A 21,242-nucleotide genomic window follows, 5' to 3' on the forward strand; every position below is an offset into this window, starting at 1 on the left:
CTCTGAAAATACAATGAAAAGGAAATAGGAGAGAAAATAGCTCAGGAATACAACTGTGATTGTGGTATCATCTGTTATCAAAGAAAGTGAAAAACACACTCCATATTAGCTGGCTCAGCCAGGAGAGGGACCCAGGGCTCAGAGCAGCAGCACCCTGTGGAAAGTGACTTACTGAAGTTATGGATAGTTGTGACCTGTCATGCGGGTGCTGGGACTGATCTCCTGGTCCTTTACAAGAGCATCGAGTGCTCTTTTAGCCAGGAGCCATATCTCCAGCCCCTGAGTCGGTTCTTGACAGGAGCTTAAGGTGCCAAGAGGAAGACTACAAAGATAAGTAGCTGGAACACAGAGTCTAGCACTCAGAGGAGCAGGAAGGATGCCAAGCACCGTCCACTGTATTGTTGTAGAAACAGGGGCAGTTTATTGTGAAAGAGAAAGCACCCTAGAGAAGGGGAGTGGGCCAGAGAGCTGAAGGAAAAGCATGTTCTCAAAAGGACTTCTGGCCCTTTTTATAGGTCATTTACATAGCACTTACCTGTCCTATAAAAGACTCTAAGCTATCAGGGCCCACCTGCCCTGTGTTGATACATGGGAAGTTAATTGGGTCTCTTTTGGGGTTATCAATAAAACAATTTAAGAATAGACTCAAATGGAAGTAGGAGGACATTATTAGAGCTTAAAAAGAAAACTCCCAGAGCAGTTATGCTGCAAAACTTAAGCTACAGCAGGAGAAAGCCATGCGTTTCAGCTGTCATGGAGGCCACAAGATTTTAAGTAGGAATCCTAAAACATTGGGGGATGCGCGATCCAAATGGGCCCCCCCAAAATGGCAGTGCCCTCGACAATGTCATAAATGATATTCTAGGCTCAGCTCAGGTTGGACACTGACCAGGTAACAGAAGAATTGCTAGCAGATAAACAAAACCCTGAAATCAGCATTCTTCAGAAACTCATGAAGCAGGTTTCTGTCTGTCAGGAAGAGCCATTGCTTCTCTTATCTCCCTACAGCCGAATATCTCCAGCAATGGGGCATGCATTCCCTAGTAATACCTGTCAAAGTCCCCACTCTAGTCCTCAGGTTCTCCTGGCTCACAGACCTTCCCCACTTGATACTCTAATTTCCAGGCTATTCCCACTTTCTCCTGCAGCAGCATGCCTCTTTAAAACTGCAAGGCTTTCCTCACCTTTTGCTTTTCTCTCTCTGTCCCCTAAGAGATGGCCATGGTAGCTTTGAACTTTCTCAAATAAACTTGCTTTCTACCCATAGAGTGGTCCAGTTTAGTGGTTTCCCTGCCCTTCCTTTATAGGGAAAAAGCCTGGGAAACATGCTTAGAAATAAAGAAAAAGAAAAGTCTCACCTTTCTAAATATTTCAGAAAAGTGTGCAGACTGATAGCCCTACGTTACTACTGAACTTGGGGCAGGAAGAATAATATAGTACCTTGTTAAAGAGCTAATTATTCTATCTCTTTAGCATGGCAAGTGAGCCCACCTTCCTAGAGGTTGTCCCTTAGCCAAAGTGATTAATCCAGCCAGAGATTCTAATCACTTGATGGAGAAGGAGTTTTGTCTACTCTAAAGGAGTGATAGAAACATAGTAACTAATGGGTCCCTTCTCTTTACTCTTCACATTTTCAAGGTCACTCATTCCTTTCTCAAAATGCAAACCCTCTTCCCCTTCTGCTTCCTGGAATTAGAGACAGTTCCGCACATTGACTCAAAGTGCTGTTGTGGACCTTCCCATTTCTTTGAAACATGTAAAAGGGGGCACACATTCTGCCTCATGGGTCTGAACTCGCCTCAGACAACCCATCCCCCCCTCAGTGTGCACTTGAGCTCCTAAGCTGAGACCTATCATAATGGTGCCAAAGCCCATGATGGGGCTCAGCTGTAACAGACACTCTTTGGGGTCCCTGGCATTCTATGCTTACTGCTGCTTCTCCACACGCTATACTTGCCTCTGTCTTCTTCTGGTAAGCCTCTCATCTTTGGGACAACTACCATCTCTGGACTAACTCAATAAAAGTTTAGGCAGCTGCCTCCCTTGAGATTGGGTTGGGACTCATTGCTACAAACCAGCCAGTTTTGGGGATGCCCAAACTCAGCTTGGTTTCCTGGGTGTGACAATGGCCACATATTTGGGAGATCAGGAAGCAGAGTGGTGCAGGCTTCCCTCATGTGTTTCCACTTGCTTGACTCATCAAGCCTCATAATGGATACAACCCATTTTTGGCCAACTAAAGATTCTCCTGCCAGGTGGCTTTTCTCAAAATGCTTTATCCTGGGGGGAGAAATCATACCCAAAGTACCAATTTTCTTTTGTAACATCATCTTGTCACACAAAAAATTTAAGTAATGGCTTTCAGTGGCCTAAACATGATTCCTTTGATGTACATTTGTGCAGACCTAGATTTTATACAGCATAGTGGCAAATGGCTTGAGGATTCCTATAGCAAATGCCCTTTCTAACGCTAAAATAGCTCTTTTCCTTTCTGTTTTTCTTTACTACATTCTCCACACAAAAGCAGCCTCTTCAGAAAGCCTCCTTCTCTAGCTGCATGGAGACTGCAACTTTTCTCTGTGTGTGTTAGGAGGCTGCCTCATTCATAGCCAAAAGTTTTGCTTCGCTATGATGACAAAAAGCCTGGCTTCTCCAGTGTTGTCCTTGGGTTCTATTTGTCTCCTCTGACACACGGTGGCTCATGGTTGCTACTTTCTGGCTCTCTGGGATCTTACTAAAGGCCTTTCCTCCTGATTTCTCCTGGACCTGGCCTGGTGCGGATGATACCCACCATGTAGTTGTTCCCATCTCCCTCTGTGTAGTTACGACGTGCCTAAGATAACGCCATCTTGTCCTGACTCCTTTTTGTGTTTACTTAGACAGTTCTCAGCTTCCTACCTGACAACAGTCACATCTACCTTGGCAACATAGTTGATATTTCCATGACCTTGACCATGGTCCAGATGTGTTCACCAAAATAATGGATATTTATACAAACTTGACATAAACTAATATACCTGAGGAAGGTATAAATAAAAAAATAATTGTCATGTCATGTCTAAAATAATTACTATATTCTGCCAGAAATGAATGCTTCAAAGTTACTCTCTCATCTAACTTTGATGTAAATTATTGTCTTTGTGGCTTTTGCCTTTAAAAATGCTGTTCCCCTGAGCTTTGGCCCCAAGACTTTGAGGCATAAGCCTTCCCTTGGTCACTGGCTAATAAAGGACTCATATATTTTTAATTGACTTAATCAGGTGTCTGTATCTTTCTTGTGTGGATTATTATACGTGCCCCACCCCATCTCCAGGGCTGCACATCACAGGATCCTCCACGGCTTTTCTAGTGACACAGGCACCGGCCCCCTCCTTGCAGTTTCCCCCCTTGACCAGACCAAAGCAGGTTCACATTCTCAATGTTTCTGGAATGGGGAGTGTGCTTCTCCCTCCATGCTAACTGTGACCACAGGGAGGCTATGTTTTACGCTGACAAGTTTTATTAGTACCCACAGAGAGCTGTCTTGTTCTATAGAGTCCACCTTCTACCACCAACTCATGCTCCAATTACATTAAGAAAAAGCTGATTTACATTCAACTGACATAATATACAAAGTGAAAAAAATAAAACAGGGGCTGGGTGGGAGGAGGGGAACTACTCAGGGATATAGGAATACTTACTACAGGCCCAAACCCAAAAACCACTTTAGCATATCTTAGCCTTTTAAAATTAGCCTATTACCTCCCTCTGTGTAAACAACTGTGATGAGAACTCCAAAGCTACCTCATGGGATCTTTAACTTTAAGGACATCCATAACAACCCTATTTAAATCTGTCTTCACCAGTACCTTCCCCACAACCTTATATATCAAAACTATCTGTCAAAAAGTCAACTAAACAGAAATTTTAATTTTTTTTGGCGTCACTTCCTTTGATGATGCCTGTTCCATCACTGACTTTATTTACCCTCAACCTCCTACTCAAAAAATGCAGTTCAAATAATTTTGAAACTCATCTTGGGATTTTTGGTCCTTCCTTTCCCTCCTCTTCCCTAAGAGACGTTGGATTATGAAAGCTGCTAGATTAAACCAATCTGTATATTTTAAAAATGTCTTGACTTCAAAATGGAAGTCAATAGGTATGCTGCTTTGGGTAAGAGGTTATGCTTTTTTCCACAGAAAATGAGATTGATTCATTCCAGGCTGATATGGATCAGGTTTGATGGGGGAAGACACCCTGAAAATCCTGGCTACAAAAATAAAGAAATAAACCTAAAAAACCTACGAAACATATGCTGTATTTTACCTGCTCAAACATAAAACAAAAAAATATTTTTAACTGACTTATGCACACCACATATTCCATACTTGTAATATATGCTACCTTTAAAAGTTTATGTATTTTCAGAGCAAGGGGACCAGTCACCAATAAAGATGAATGGCCCAGGTGATCCAGCATCTTAAAATGCCTCTATTGCAGTTTCCTCAGAGTTCTACATCCAGAATAGCTTTAAAGCTGCTGGATGAGCTGGTCCAGCCTCACGAACTACTCCAGCCAAGACTTAACCATTATCCTAAATTTTCTCAGGGTCCCTCAAAGATGCCAGTGCCCCTAGACAACAGGAAGCAGTCTAGAGAAAAAACACCCACATTCCCAAAATTTGTTATGGATGTTTGTCATCATTTAAAGAGGGTTGGTTACAAATTGTTATTAGTTATAGTCAGGAAAAAAGCTAAACAAAGGAGTTAAATTCAAAGATCTCTTTCTAAAGAAAAAGGGGAGGATATAGGAATTTATAGGAAAAAAGAGTAGATTATTGAATCTATTTAATCCAAAAATCAACTATCAATCTCAAAATATTTTACGTTTGTATGGATTTTGGTTTATTGATACAAATTTGAAATTATTTTTGCTATAATGTATGTATGTTTCTACTCTTGTTTCGGGTATTGTGTTTATGTAACTAATTTAAAAATGTCATGTATAATTAAGAAATACAGGTTGATAGTAATATATAATAATCAAGCTTGTAGTCATATTAAATATGTTTTCAAGGTTAAATATATACATGTTTAGATAGATAGATGGTCTTCATACACTTCAAAGACTTATAGAATATGGCATTTAAGGTGTTTAATAACTTAAGGCTTTTCATGACAGTGAGACAGGTCTGTTCCTGACAGCACCAAATTACTTAAAAAAAGATGATGGGCAATGAAGAAACTCTGTATGGAGCTTGCTTTCTTCATGGCAAAAGCTAGCCATTTGGGCAAAGAAATTGCCCTTGCCTCAATAGCTGACAGTATACTGTCCAAACTGGAACAGCAGGACACAAAAAAACATGACTGGCAAGCTTGCCAAGACAGAGTAGACAGCCCTGCAAAATTTCCTGCTTCTCAAAAATGTCTGTCAGATATACTAGGCATGTAGGCTAAAGTTGGGTATCCCAACATTACAGAACAACTTTGGGTGACTGTCTAGGCAACGCAGATGTCCCTGTCATTAGGTAACATTACACCCTTCTGGGGTCTTTGATGGACTTAAAGACTAAACAATTAGACTTAAAGTTTTTCTTAGTTATGATAAAGGTAAATAAGGGATAAAACTTTAGACTCACAAAGATAAGATAAATAATAGAATATTTTCTCTAAATTTGCCAAATACAAATTGAATGAATATTGTAACTGTAATTCTTATTCAGTAACTGTTATATATATATATATATATATATATATATATATATATATATATATATAGTTTTACTATGTTAAATTTAAAATCTTCCTTTTTAATTAGACAAAAGGGGGAAATGCTGTGGACTGATCCTCTTGTTCACTGTGAAGCTGTATTGCTCTCACTGTTAATAAAGAGCTTGGTAGGAAGAGATCGGACGGGAGAGACTAGAAGGATGCTGGGAAAAAGAAGAATGGAGTCAGGAGGGTTGGGAAGAGACAGAGTAAGCAGGAGATGAACATGTTGTACTGAGATAAGGTACCAAGCCATGTGGTAGAACATAGATAAAAATATGGATTAATTTAAGATGTAGGAGCTAGTTAGTAACAAGCCTAAGCTATTGGCCAAGAATTTATAATTAATAATATTATATTATTATAATTAATAAGAGACATAATTAATGTCTCTGTGTGGTTATTTGGGAGCAGCTGGCAGGACAGAGCTGACTGTCTGTCCATATGAAAAACTCTGCTTACAGGATACAAATAGAAAAGTAGAAGTCAAAGTATCTTTACTCTCAGATGATATGACTTTATACATAAAAGACCCTAACAACTCCAATAAGAAACTTCTATATTTGATAAACATATTCACTAAAGCAGCAGAACACAAAATTAACTCACAAAAATCAGTAGCCTTCCTATATATAAATGACAAACATACTGAGAAAAAGTCAGGGAAACAGTACCTTTCACAGTAGCCTCAAAAAATATACCTTGGGGCAACTTTAATCAATCAAGTGAAAGATTTGTATAATAAAAACTTCAGTACACTGAAGAAATTGAAGAAGATATCAGAAGATGGGAAGATCTCCCATGCTCATGGATCATTAGGATTAATATTGTGAAAATGGCAATACTACCAAAAGCAATTTACAGACTCAACACAATCCCCATCAAAATTCCAACACAATTCTTCACAAATTTGGAAAAAAAAACAACTTTTAGCTTCATATGGAAACAAAAAACTCAGAATAGCTAAAACAATCATGAATAATCAAAGAACTTCTGGAGATATCACCATCCTGGAACTCAAACTGTACTACAGAGAGATAGTAATAAAAATAGCATGGTACACACACACACACACACACACACACACACACACACACACACACACAGACCTATTGATCAATGGAGTTGAACTAAAGATCCAGATGTAAATCCATACACTTATGAACACCTGATTTTTTGACAAAGAAGCCAGAAATATACATTATATAAAATATATGCATATAAAAAGACAATATCTTTAATAAATGATGCTGGTCAATTGGATGTCTACATATAGAAGAGTCTAAATAAATCCACATTTATCACCTTATACAAGACTCAACTCCAAATGGATCAAAGCTCTCAATGTAAGATCAACATAAGAACCTGACAGAAGAGAAAGTGAGGATAGGCTTGAATCAATTGACACAAGAAAAGACGTTCTGAAGAGGACACTGATAGTGTGGACACTAAGATCAACAATTAGTAAACAGGATCTTATGAAAATGAAAAGTTTCTGTGTGGCAAAGGACATTATCATTTGGGAAAAGCAAAAGCCTAAAGAATGGGAAACGATTTTTACCAGTTGCACATTGGATAGAGTATCTAAATATATGAAGAACTAAAAAAAGTTAAATATCAAGAAAACCAATAATTAAAAAAATGGGGTTCAGAACTAAGCAGAGAGTTTTCAAAAGATGAAACACAGATGCTGAGAAACACGTGAAGAAATGTTTGACCTCCTTAGTCATCAGGGAAATGCAAATCAAAGCTACTTTGAGATATCATCTCACACCAGTCAAAATTGCCAAGATCTATAAAACAAATGACAGATCATGTAGGGAAAGCACAACACTTATTCATTGCTGGTGGGAGCACAAACTTGTTCAGTCACTGTGTAAATCAGTGTGTGGATTCATTAGGAAGGTGAGAATGTATTTTCCATAAGATCCAGTGTATACACTCTTGGGCATACATCCAGAGGACTCTACATCCTACTACAGAGATAGTTGCTCATTCATATTCATTACTGCTCTATTTATAATGTATTCATTGCTGCTCTATTTATAACATATTCATTGCTGCTCTATTTATAATGGCTAAAATTGGAAACAGCCTAGATGTCCATCAACTTAGGAATGAAAAATAAAACTATGGTACATTTATACAATGGGATATTGTTCAATTGTTTAAAAAAATAATAAAATTTGCAGGTAAATGAACGGTGCTAAAAAGAATCATCCCAAGTGAGGTAACCCAGACCCAAATAATGTATGTTTTCTCTTATTTTTGGATGTTAGTTTTTTTTCTTTTGAGATAAGGTTTCTCTGTGTATCCCTGGCTGTCCTGGAACTTACTCTGTAGACCTGGCCTCGAACTCACAGAGATCCACCTGCCGCTGCCTCCCGAGTGCTGGGATTAAAGGTGTACACCACCACCGCCCAGCATGGATGTTAGTTTTTAAGCCTTTGATATGTGTGCTACAATCTGTATAACCACAGAAGTTAGGGACTTAGTAAGGGGATGGGAAGGAGAAGAGGACCTCTCCAAGGAAGGAGAAGTAGAATAAATAGAATGTACTGCTGTGGAGAGATGGGAGGGACTGAATTGGGAGGATTAATGGGGAGGGGGATGAAAGAGGAGGGAAATAGGGAGAATATGGGGAGGGACAGCTAACACTAAGGACCATTTGAGGTACTGTATGGAAACCTACTATTGTAGAAACTTTCCAAAATACATGCATATGTGAAAGAAATCTAAATGGAGTCACCAATAATGGGGCAGATATTGCCCCAACTATAGATCTTACACCACCAAGTAAAATCCCAGTCCTTACAATAGGTCGTATCTAGTTGAGCTGGCCAAAGGGGCCCCATGGAAACCTCCAGAACACTTCAGGCTATTGCCAAGGCTATTGGTTGCTTTCCACAAATTGATGGGAAGGCCCTATTGCTGAAGATGATACTTATGTATCTCACTGAACACTCAGAAGTACAGCTGGTGTCCAACTAGAAACGTTACCCCTGTTGACTAGTGTTTATGGTGCTAGAAGGTACTCTGCAAGCTGCCAGAGTGAAAAAACCAACCAAGCTACAAACCCTGAGATCTACAATGGTGACCCATCTGCAAGATACTCTGGTTCAATAGTGACAGAAACATTGTGGGAGTAACCAACCACTCTCTGATTAGATTTAAGTCCCACTTTATGAGATGGAACCCGTGCCAGACACTGCTAGGGTGGCCAAGAACCTGAGACTAGATAGGCCATGGGCCTAGGGGAAAACCAGATACTCTTGTTCTGCTAAAGGAACATAGCAATGAAATGACTCCTAATGACATCCTGCTATACTCATAAATCAGTGCCTTGCTCAGCCATTATCAGAGAAGTTTCTTCTTGCAGTACACGGAACCAACACAGAGATCCATAGCTGGAAAAGATAAACTTTTTTTTTCAATTAAAAAAAGGCAAAAAAAAAAAAAATACCAACCCATAAAAACAAAACAAGAAGCAGATACTCACTCAGTTTCGGATAACCAGTCATAAAATAAATTTCTCTATAGTCTCATGACTTAAGATACCATAGGAATGACCAATACATGCAGTTCCTTCTTGCTACTGGTTCCAAAAAAAATCCCGTACGATCAGGTTCTTCACAGCAATAACTCGTTCCTGGTACCAACTTCTGCACTAGCTGTGTTTCCATTGCTGTGGTAAAACACCATGACCAAGGCAACCTATTGAAGAGCTTATCTGGCTTAGAGTTCCAGAGGGATAAGAGTCCATGATATCAGAGCAGAGGCATGGCAGTTACCCCGGAATGCTGAGAGCTCAATCTTGAATTGCAAGCAGGAAACAAAGGATGTGAACTGGCATCAGCATGTAGATTTGAAACCTCAAAGCTCACTCCCAGTGACAGACTTCCTCTAGTAAGGCCATACTTCCTAAACCTACCCAAACATCACCACCAACAGAGGACCAAGTGTTCAGATGCTATGGGGAACATTTCTCATTCAAATTACCACACACTCCAAATGTGTCCTTTTATCCTGGTGGCCGTGGCTTGCTGAAACTGTTAACAAAGTTTTTAGGGTCATAGCCTAAATAAGGCTGGCAGTCCAATTAAGCTAGGCACAGTTACCCATCTACAATGGGTCAGTTGAAAAGACAGAGACATGATGAAAAGCAGGATGAGGTGATTTATTCAATATGGCCACATTGAGAGGAGAACAAGGAGGTCCAGTACATCTTAAGGGGTCTGACAAGAAGTTTAGGTTCAAATAAAGGGCGAAAGGTGTGCATTACTGAGTAGTTCTGATTAAGGTGTGATCCACTCATCACCACTGTCATGGCTCTATCTGTCCTTCAAAGAGTCTGACAACTTGTTAAAGCGGTTTCAATCCTCTTTGGGAGACAGATTTCCCCCTTTTGGCTGGGACTAGGATCACAGGATCCTAGCAAAAGATTCCGGGGGGGGGGGGGGTGAATTCCAACAGCTTAGGGACCAATGTTTCACTGTTCTGATAACCAAAAAGAGGGGCCATTCCCTGCCAGAGAATGTAGTTTACATTTACACTTGGTAAACTAAGGCCAATGAAGTGAGTGTACATGAATTTGTAAACTTGTATATTTATTGTTATTCAATAATTTTGATGTGGAATGATACAAACGTGTCTATGTCATTGACGTAGCTCACTTGGACACAACCATCGAGGAGATCTGGTCTTATTTTGTAATCAGGACGACACTGTGGCTGGCTTATTTTCCTATTGCAATTTCTGAGACTTTCTCAGATCTTCCTCATATATCTCAACCCAATTTTGGAATCTAAGAAGAGATTGTGAGTTGAAGTTCTTTGAGGAAGCTAAATTTCTATTAAAGGTCTTGCAGATTGCTAGATCTTGGCTGATCAGAACATCCTGATTGTGGAGAGATGCAATGTTGTCGTTTATACCCCGTGTTTTCTTGGGCTTTCTTACCCCCTTTAACAGTCTTAAGTTTTGCATTTGACCTAACATCCTCTTAGGTAAATGTCTCAGACGGTATCACAAAGCTCAGCAAACCAAGGCATCTACTAACTTCACAATTGGCAGCAGGGTTGCTGTAGGCTGCACAACTTGAAAGCGGAACAGAGCTTTGACCCTGTGATCTGAGCCACAAGGCTTTCCTTAGATAGTTGCCTGTCACTGCCCTCCAGCTAGCCTAATGGAGACAGTGTCACCACAGAACCGAGAGGTGAAAGGTGTAGCCCTTTTCAACTTTCCATTCTTTTGTACTCGAATGACCTAGATGAAAATACAAAACAAAGCTTCATCCTGATTATCTTTGACTTGACTGGAAAATTATAGAAAGAAATGGCAGTCCACCTTTTTCTGTGCTAGTGGCTGTATTTTAGAAGCACAGTAGAGGGGATGGAATGTGGGCTTTGGATTGGAACCTGTTGTTTTCATTTTCTGACTATTCACTGGATACCTGGAGCAAAACAGAGTTTGAAAGAGGCACCTAGGCACTAACTGTAAACATAGGAACACTTGCCTTGTCTCATTCAGACTAACTTCATTTATATGATGAATGGAGTTAATGTGACCTGTCCTAAAGAATTGTTGGGAGTTTGCTGTGAGGATTACAGGAGATAATGAATATGATGGGGAAAGGAGGGGTGGATAGAGGCACCTTTACATTTGTTGTATAGCAGTTTGCTCTGAACAATTCCCTCCATGGGGGAGGGGAGGCTTATGAAGTTTAGGAGGTAAACGAAAAGTCACTCCACTGATCAAGAGAACAGATTCTTGGAAGATGCCCCAGAGCTCCTCCCCAGCATAAAAATGAGCAAATGGCTGTTGGGGGAGGGACTGCTGGGTGCTGGGTGCTTCACAAAGAGACTGAGTTACCTGAATGCTGTGAAAATAGCTCTAGGGTGGATGCTTTCAGTAGTCATCAGCAGTGTTGGGGCTTTTGGGTGATGCAGCTTTTTGAGTCATCCCTGCTCCTGTGGGAAACTCCTCACCTATGTTCCTGTTAGGAATCCCCCCCAAAATTCATTGTTTCACTAAGTTGGACATTGGTGTAATCTTTCATTTGTTCTTTCATGGGTTCCCTTTCTGTTGTGAATAGACTTCTTTCTTCTCTATCTATCTATTTATCTATCTGTCTATCTATCTATCTATCTATCTATCTATCTATCTATCTATCTATCTATCTATCTATCTATCTATATCTATCGTGTATCTCTAATCTATCTATATCTATAATCTATTTATCTTTTATCTATCTATAATTTATCACTCCCCTATTTGTGAGTGTATGTATTGCATCTCCCCAGGAAAATGTCATCACACAACATTCTCTACTATAGGGCACATTTGTACTTCATAATTTGAAAGCTGTCTGAAGGAACACATTGTAAAAAGCCCAGCAAACTTTTAGCAGTTTGTTTTGAGTTAAACTGTAACCTAGATGTAATCCATATGGTGACTTGGGAGGAATGTAAGACTCAATGACATTCAGTGTGTGTGAACGCCCCTCCCCTTACACAGAGGCCATAATGAGGTAAGTGCAGGAGGTAAGCAGAGACAAAAGGGACCACTTGACCAGAGGGACAAAATGAAACCTTTGAATAACTTATTGCCTTTTCTGACTTGCTATAAAAATATGCTTACTTTGGCATCCTGAAGATGTGCAAATTAAAATTCCTGACACAGAGGTGGGCAGGGAATGTCTGTGCCAGAGGGCTAGAATTAGCCCAAGACATGGTGATTAGACTCAGGACCTGCAACATTCCAGTCTCTCCACAGTGCTGAAGTTCCAATCAGTCATTTAGTCTCTGCAAACACAGATTCTTTTCACCAACTCTGTCTGTACCTTAGATATGCTGTATATGTATGGGGATGTACATATAAATACAAACATTTAAAGAATTTTAAGGATATTTTTGATTACTACTGTGTCTTTAAAAACCAACCAACCAACCAACCAACCAACCAACAAACCAACCAACCAACCAAAGTTTTCAAGATCCTTATTTTAGTCAGGCTTAAGTAAGAGAAAAACTCTAAATATACATTTTCAACTCTCATTAAAAAAACTATGTCAAGATTTATACAAACATCTTAGAATTTGCAGATCATCTTAATGTTTTACACCATAATGATACATTTTAAAATATTATTCATCTTTGAACTTTATTTAAAATATCAATAATAATAAAGTCATAAATGCCAAACTTTATTTTGCTCTGGGTGTCTCATAAACACTAATAAGAAGTAAATGTTTTTCTAGCAAAAAAGCACTTCAAGGTATGTGTTATAATAACTTAAATCTTTAACAAGTTATTTATTTGTATTTGGGAAGACAACAAAAACTAATGTTCTTTACCTGTCTTTATAATTGTTAGATATCTAAAGGTTCCATTTGCTTTCTGTGTTTTAGATACAACCTCCTGAGCTTTCATTTAAAATCACCACATTAAAATTGTTTTCTACATTTTTTAATAATGTTAAGATTAAAGTATGTTGTAAAAGGTTGTTTTAAAACAAACATTTCATATTTAAGTTAAAGATAACATAAAGGTTATAAATTATTTAGGGTTATTTCCATACCCTGAGATAAATTTAATGCTTGATTCTCTACAACAATGTTTTCATAAGTATTGGTTTGCTTTTAGTATCTTTTTACTAAATGAACATTTAAAAATCTGTAATTAAATTTTAGTTTTTTCATGTTTTCCCATTGGATGAAACCTTTGCTTTTTAGATAATCAGTCATTGTTTTCATCATAAAAACATTCTCTTTAGAGGGTGATGCCTACTTAGAATATTTATACTGTGTTAATCTTCATTAAACTGTGTTAAATCTGTTTGTAAGATTTGGTCTATTAGAGAAACATAACACATAGCATGGTAAAATACTCAACTATGACAACTAACATTCAAAATTAGTTGCAGAGTCTTGTTCAGAGGATAAAAGACTAGATTATTTCACCAGCTTAAAAAAAAGAAAAGACATCACACTGAAGACTCCATTCTACTTAAAAAATCAGGACTGTGTCCAGGGACTTCTAACTCACTTTTAAGAGGCTGTGAACTTTCTCACATCATCTGATAGCACATTCACGTGGACTTTGAAAATGCTGGGCACTAATCTTTAATGTCCCTGACCATCAGGTACTCCAAGTGACTTACATTTCTCTCACCTTCATGTTTCTTAAATTTTTTTGTGATTAGATGTTAAAATTTTGTTTATGACATCTAATATTCTACCTGATATATTTCTAAATGATACAATAATACTAATCTTGGTTTTAATGAAAATATAAGGTCTAAATGAAAATATTATCTCCTTACATTTGGTTATGCCTTTTTGTTATAACTGTTTCCTTACCCTAAATCCCTGCCTTATTCAAAATTAATATATAAAAGATTCAAGGGTTTTCATTGAATATAATTTAATTAAAACAAAAAATATAGCTTTTAAATTAAAATTTAACTCCACTTACTTTCACTAGAGATACCCAAATATTTGGGATAACTCTTCTTGAGAAATTGATGCAAAACACATCAATTTCTAATAACAGCATTCAACCTTAAATACTGATGTTCCTTGATTTTATTAGTATCTAAAATGTCCTATGGAACAATTAGCCAAAATTAAAAAATTAATTAAACAATATTCATATTTTACAAATAAAAAAGGGACAATACTACAGTGACTCCTTCGAAAGTCCTAAATCTAACCATTTGAATATAAGTAAGATAGTTTATAGAGTATAAATAGCTGTAAATATGGGGAGATTATGTAGCCAATCTTGTTAAAAATATGTACATTTTGGTTACTTTTGAAATATTGTCTCATCTGTATTCTTCCTTCCATTAGACCAGACTGTGTTCCTGATTACTTAATTTTAGGTACAGTGTCTGACGTCACATGCAAGTGTGACGTCAGAAACTGAGGGGATAAAAAAATAAGTCAAATCCGGCTCACAAGCTAACGGTTTTGACATGATCCAGGATGTTCTTTTTTTTTTTTTTTTGGTTTTTCGAGACAGGGTTTCTCTGTGTAGCTTTGCGCCTTTCCTGGAACTCACTTTGGAGACCAGGCTGGCCTCGAACTCACAGAGATCCGCCTGCCTCTGCCTCCCGAGTGCTGGGATTAAAGGCGTGTGCCACCACCACCCGGCTGGATGTTCTTTCTTAATGTCCTTTCCCAGCTGTTCCTCTCTCCTGATGCCTGCTGTCCTGCCCACTACTCAGCCTCATCTAGGTCAGATCCTAGGAATGAGCCTTCCCAGCTATGAGGGACCTTATAATATTTTATAAACAATATGTGCCCCCACATGCCCAAAATGTGGTGCTTGTCCAGAAAGGGAACCGTGAATGAAGACTCCTGTAAAGAAGCCCAGCCTGCAGAGTCTGACTGGCTGGGTAGAGTTCCAGGGTTGTGGAGCGGTTGGAATGTGGCAGGTCCATAGGCTAATTACCTTATCTTGGGCTAGTTCTAGTTGAAATAGCCATTCCTTGCTCATTTCTGTGCCAGAACTAACATCTTGTGAATAACAGATAAACAAACAGAAAACATGAACAATAACAACAATAACAAAAACCCTTTCATAATCTGTTAATTTAGCAGCCCACTAGCTTCCACCCAACCGTGAACTCAGAAAGCATCTCAGGTCCATAGAAAAGCACACTTCCTCAGTGAAGGGGAGGACACACCTCAGTGAAGGGGAGGACACAACTCAGTGAAGGGGAGGACACACCTCAGTGAAGGGGAGGATACACCTCAGTGAAGGGGAGGACACACCTCAGTGAAGTGGGGGACACACCTCAGTGAAGGGGAGGACACACCTCAGTGAAGAGGAGGCCTCTCCTGGGAGCAGAAGTAATCTCCTGAGAAGCACACTTTAAGAATAAGTACATTGTTGGACCATGTTGCAGGACCAGCACTGAGACGGTAATTAATGAGATCACACCTAAACAAGGACTGGGTAAGTATGCATGTCTCTTTCCTTCTATTTAAACCAAAACTTATCATCAGTACCCTGAAGATGGACGTGGGGGTTATTGAATCCTTTAGTTTTAGTTTTTTCTTACTGTGGCCGCATTCAATGAGTCTCTTCTTTTCACACGCCCACTTTCACAAGTGACCAAGCTTAGACTGTTGAGGCTGCCAAGGCCTAGACTTGTACCCTAAAAGCTTTGATGGCAAACCAACCGTGTTCCTCCTAAAATACTTGGTCATTTAATCTTGGTATTTAAATTCTGCTAGTTTGTCCAGAAATTCACTTTTACTTTAATCTCATCTAAGATTAAAGCTTATACTAGTGATAAATCTTAAAGTTTGATTGTACACTTTTTAAAGATTTTTTTCCCCACGTAGTAGGTTTATTGAGGGGAGGGGAGAGAAGGGGGCAGAGAAAGGGGCAGAGATTGATCCCTGGGGATGAGAGTGGAGAAAGGGGGGGAAGGAGAGAGAGAGAGAGAGAGAGAGAGAGAGAGAGAGAGAGAGAGAGAGAGAGAGAGAGAGAGAGAGATGAGCACTACCTCTGGCAAGAGGAAGAGAGCTAAAGATTTGTTTTTATTCATGTGTATGTGTTGTATTCATGCACATGTATGAAGGTGCCCTTAAGGTCTAAAGAAGGTGATAAGATACCCATTTTTGGGTATCTTGTTGGGAGCCAAATTATAGTCTTCCACAACAATGGCATTGCCTTTAACCACTGAGACACTGCTTCAGCTCCTGAATTACACATTTGCATTTGAAAAACAGACATCTCCATTCCGAATCTCTCCTACCCACCATGCTGTCAAATTTCAGCATAAAATGCTTTGGTTTTATACCCATGGATGAGGATGTAAATTTTATCCTAAGAGACAATCCTAAGGAACTAAAGATAATCTTATTTAGTTGTAAATTCAGCCTATTTAGCAACTTACAGAAGGCAGACAATCATTTCAAGAAACAACCCCATTCAGAAGCACACAGTAATCACTGAAATCAGAGTAGTTCAAATGTCCTATCAGTCAAAAGTGCGAGAAGCGGATCCTTCCTGAGTCCAGTCTGAACACTGCTAATTGGCTTTTCTCTAAGTCATTTCCTCACATGCTAAGGAACAATGAAAACTTAGCTTACAATCCACGTTTGATTTGTTGTTGCTCTGTATCTCATTTCACAGAATACGTTCTCAATCATGGTTTTGCTACTCCAGTAAATTATGGTCTTGGGCACAGTAGCATTTACAGTCTCAGCTCTGGAAATGATAGGTGCAGAAGGTATTACTAGAAAAAGAAACAAAATATTTGTGGTTAAAAAAGTTCCCCAGGAAGAAATTGGTAGCTTTTCATCAATATATAAACATGTCAAAATTCAAAATACAACATTACATAAATTCATAATTTAAGTAACAGCTGATGAACCTTATCTTATTTTCTGATTTATTATGTAAGAGAAAAGTACTTCCTATAAGTCTAATGAAGCTCCAGCTGCTGGCCTCATTATCTGGAGTATAAAAAAAAGATAAAGGAGGTGTTTCTTCTTCCAAGGCTTGGATTTTAAAAATTCCCAATGGCTCATGTGTTAAAGGTTTATACCCACCTAGACACCACTGGGAGATGACAGGAACTTTAAGATGTATAATCTAGTGGGAGGTCTTAGATCATAAGAGATGTGTGACTTTAAGAGGTATATTTGCGACTCTGGCCCTTCCTCTCTCTCTTTTTGTTTCCTAGCAAGGATAAAGTAAGCAGCCTCTTCCACCATAGGCTCTACCGTGACGTGCTTCTCTGCCATGGGCCCAAAGCAACGGGATCAACCAGTCGTGGACTGACACTGCCAAAAAGTCAAGCTGTATCACATCCTTCCTTCTTATGAGTTTACTATCTCGGGTACTTTGTCACAGTAACAGTAAGCGGACACAGCATCCGTATTTATTTCAGATGATCTTCCTTGACAAGCTGTTAAACATACCTTTCACAGTAACACTCTTCTTCTGTTGGGGAAGAGGGAAATCTGTGAATATTTACATCTGCTGCTACTTGTTTTCTTCTCCCATTGTAATAAACAAGTTCCCTAAGAGTAAGACATTGTGTGTCCTTAAAGGGGGACTGACATTCTGAGGGGTCACCTTATAGTTATTCTAGAAGAAATAGTGTAGTAGCTAGAATATTCATATTTCTAAACTATATAAACATCTGTAAATTTTTTCCATTTGTAAGTTTTTAAAAAAAATTTATTTAGTATGTATAGAGTTCTGCCTGCATGTATGCCTGCAGGCCAGAAGAGGGCACCAGATCTCATTATAGATGGTTGTGAGCTACCATGTGGTTGCTGGGAATCGAACTCAGGACCTTTGGAAGAGCAGCCAATGGTCTTAACCTCTGAGTCATCTCTCCAGCCCCTGTAAATTTCTTTATATGAACAGAATTACTATTGATACTTTTTATTTATTCTATATGTATATTATAAAGGTGAAAACCTTTGTCTTCGTTAGATAAATTATCAACTCAGAAGCCTGCATTTAGGCTTCAGGAACTATTGTTACAGCTTAATATCCTCTATGAATTAATTCATTTTTATTCATTTTTAACTTCATAGAATGCACTTTGGGAAGCTACTGTTTAATTAACAATTACCTAAAATTATGTACACAGGTAGGTAACTTATAGAGAAGTATAAAACTCAAATATGTTTTATACAGGACTAAACAGCATAAACATCACAGTGAAATTAGTTTCTTCCCAGAGCTCACTGCAGCTGATTTATGTCACCCGAATTACACAGTTGTTTTCCTTTTACTAGGACAAGCTTTGTTTCAATAGCAATCAGTTTCTGAATTTTTCTGGAGTTAAGAAAGTAGACCTACATGGCTCTGGGACCACTTAAAACTTTTTAAGTGTATCAAAGCCATAGCTTATATCCCTCCTCCTGTCTTCCACTTGAATTTGGTGCAGTCATTCAGAATAGCACCATTAAGCATTCTGAACCCTGTAAAAATTATCAGAATCAAATATAATAACTGTGCTAAGTCCTCTTAACAAAAAATAAGTACGTAAAGTTGGGGATGAGGATAGAAAGGGAAAGGAATTCATGACCATGTGTATGGTTACAGGATTGGTCACAAAATACTCTGCTAGAACCCTAACGTTCCACAGAAAATGCCTGTGCAATGTCTGTCCTTCAGCTGTCTGGCCTTGTTTGGGTCGACACCACTTTTGTTACTAATCCCTGTAGGCAAGGGTCATTAATGCAAAACAATTTATATAGCCATCCTTATTTTACCTTTGAAACTTCTTGCCTCATCCTCTTTCAATTCATATATAGTTTACAATGACATACATATTCACATTGTACTGCTAAGTCTGAATAAACTAATTTACCCTTGAAGAGTACCTTAGCTAATTATCATGACATTATACTTTATGATGGTGGAAATCTAGAACAGTATAAATCTCCAACAAGGGAATAAACAATCACATGCTCAGATAATAATGAAAACAATACTGTAGGTTAAGTTAATAAAAATGCTTATTAAATATTGTAACCTTTAAAAGGTAGGGTCTAAATATTTCAAGTTAAAACATGCTAACACCAGTTTGGTTAGTGAAGTCAGAGACATCAATACAATTTTCAGCAATCTCTATGTACTTGAAAAGGGCCCTCCCTGACACACAGTACACAGAGCATAGAATTTTAGTATGCCATGCCTTTTATAATGTAAGGTTCATCATATCTGAGTACAATCCTTGTTTTTTCCCACCTGCCCTTGAAGGGTGGCAAGTTCTTTTAAGGTAGATTTCATGTCTCTCAGTCTCTCTGGCTTTTGGAATACAAATTCTCAAAACATATTTCTAAAACCACTGCCATCTAGAAATGAGACTAGAAGGATGCCCAATTGCAGAATTTCCCCAGGTGGAAAAACACCAGAAAAATTTCATGGCTTGTAATCTGCAGGGACTTTAGGTGTGCTTTGTTCAGATTTAGACCACTTGATGCCATCAATGCAAATCAGTTGTCTGTAATAAAAGACATGTAGCATCTCTCATTCCTTACGTATGTCATCCAGATGGACTTGTAGTGGTGGTGAGTCCTCCATGCCTAGGGCGTTGACAGCTTGGACCCATACCAAATACTTCCTTCCACCTTGCAATGAGTCAGTGGAGATGTTAACATGGCTTGAGGCAAGATACTGTTGCTCTTCTTCCGTCTCTAAACTATAAGAAAACCCACAGTTATATTGATGTAGTTTACTTGTTCCAGAAACATTGAATGCTATCTTTTTCACCTGATTTCAGAACTCAACTTGTTACAAAATCATGAATCAAACTTTATTTTATCTTCTGAATTTTTAAAAACAAATTCAAGGGTGGCACAGGCCACGGTTTAACTTTGGTGGGTTCCAAATACTTTTCCCATTGTAGACCTCCTCTACTAAAAAAATAAAAGTGGTTATATAGTTATGTACAAAATATACATATAAACAAAATGCACACATATATTCATATGTTCATATATGTTGGTTTATTTGTATGCTTATATATTAATATTATTTATTAAAAATTTTAAGTTATATTTCTTTTCTCATTTAAAAAAATTAAGTATTTTCATGAACTCTTCTGTGTATTGTGGACACCAGGCACTGTGCTCACAGTACCCCACCGGGCACTGTGCTCACAGTACCCCACTGGGCGCTGGGCTCACAGTGCCCATTAATGACTAACTTGGCATTGTCCACAGCTTGACATGAATGAACCACCACCATGAAGGGACAATGCAGAGGTTCAGTGCATTGGGCTTTTCAGCTGGACATTTATTTCTGCCACAGTATTGGGTAAGGGTGAGAGTGAAAGGAGGGTCAGGATGGGTTGAGGGACTGAAGCAGGATGGGGTGAGAGGCTGAAGCAGGGTGCGGAAGGGCAACTTTGCAGGGAGAAAAAACCCAGCATATTGTAAAACAACTAAGTGAAATGATGATATGAGAGCTCAGCAAGTGCATGGAAGGGAGCATGAAAGGGCAGGAAGTAGCTGGGAGTGGAGCAGGCCACGCTCAAAAGACCCTCTAATGAGGAGCCGGCAGGTTGGGATTTGCCATGTGAGGGGAAGAGAGCATATAGGATCGGCTGGGCAGTTTCAGAGGCATCTTAATGAAGGGTAGACTGCTGGGAAATAAAAGTGGTGCAGGAGAAAGAACAATAGTCCAGGATCATCCAGAATTAAACTATTGTAAGTCTTGAGGGTCAGTGAGGATGGCCATGACATATTTTGAAAACAGAACTGAGCATGATTGGGAGATGGAGGCATGCAAATCTCATTTTCAAGGTCATTCCTGGATATACAGAGAGCCTTAGGCTAACCTGGGCTACAAGGAGACTCTATGTCCAAAAATAACATAAGAAAATAGATTGTACCAGGTAGTTGATTAAATGAGGAGGAGGAGTCATTTGCTATGCAAGACAATGAAGAAGATAATGGTAGGAGTTAGGGACTAGGCAGTATAGAGAACCACTAAACACCATTTGAATCACATC

At 38.7% G+C, this 21,242-nt stretch overlaps 1 protein-coding gene across 1 annotated transcript in view; it reads right to left on the reverse strand.

Moving 5' to 3' along the window:
* Positions 1 to 21,242, reverse strand: part of Il23r (interleukin 23 receptor) — a 64,464-nt gene that overhangs the window by 23,375 nt on the left and 19,847 nt on the right. The window contains exons 5-6 of the mRNA XM_052721960.1: positions 19,768 to 19,928; positions 16,852 to 16,997 (exon numbers count right to left, since the gene is read on the reverse strand). Of these exons, the coding sequence (XP_052577920.1) occupies positions 16,852 to 16,997; positions 19,768 to 19,928 (307 nt within the window). The remainder of the gene's footprint in view (positions 1 to 16,851; positions 16,998 to 19,767; positions 19,929 to 21,242) is intronic.

The sequence above is a fragment of the Peromyscus californicus genome, unplaced genomic scaffold (assembly GCF_007827085.1).
Source record: "Peromyscus californicus insignis strain IS unplaced genomic scaffold, ASM782708v3 Scaffold_6__1_contigs__length_162567912, whole genome shotgun sequence".
NCBI lineage: Eukaryota > Metazoa > Chordata > Mammalia > Rodentia > Cricetidae > Peromyscus > Peromyscus californicus.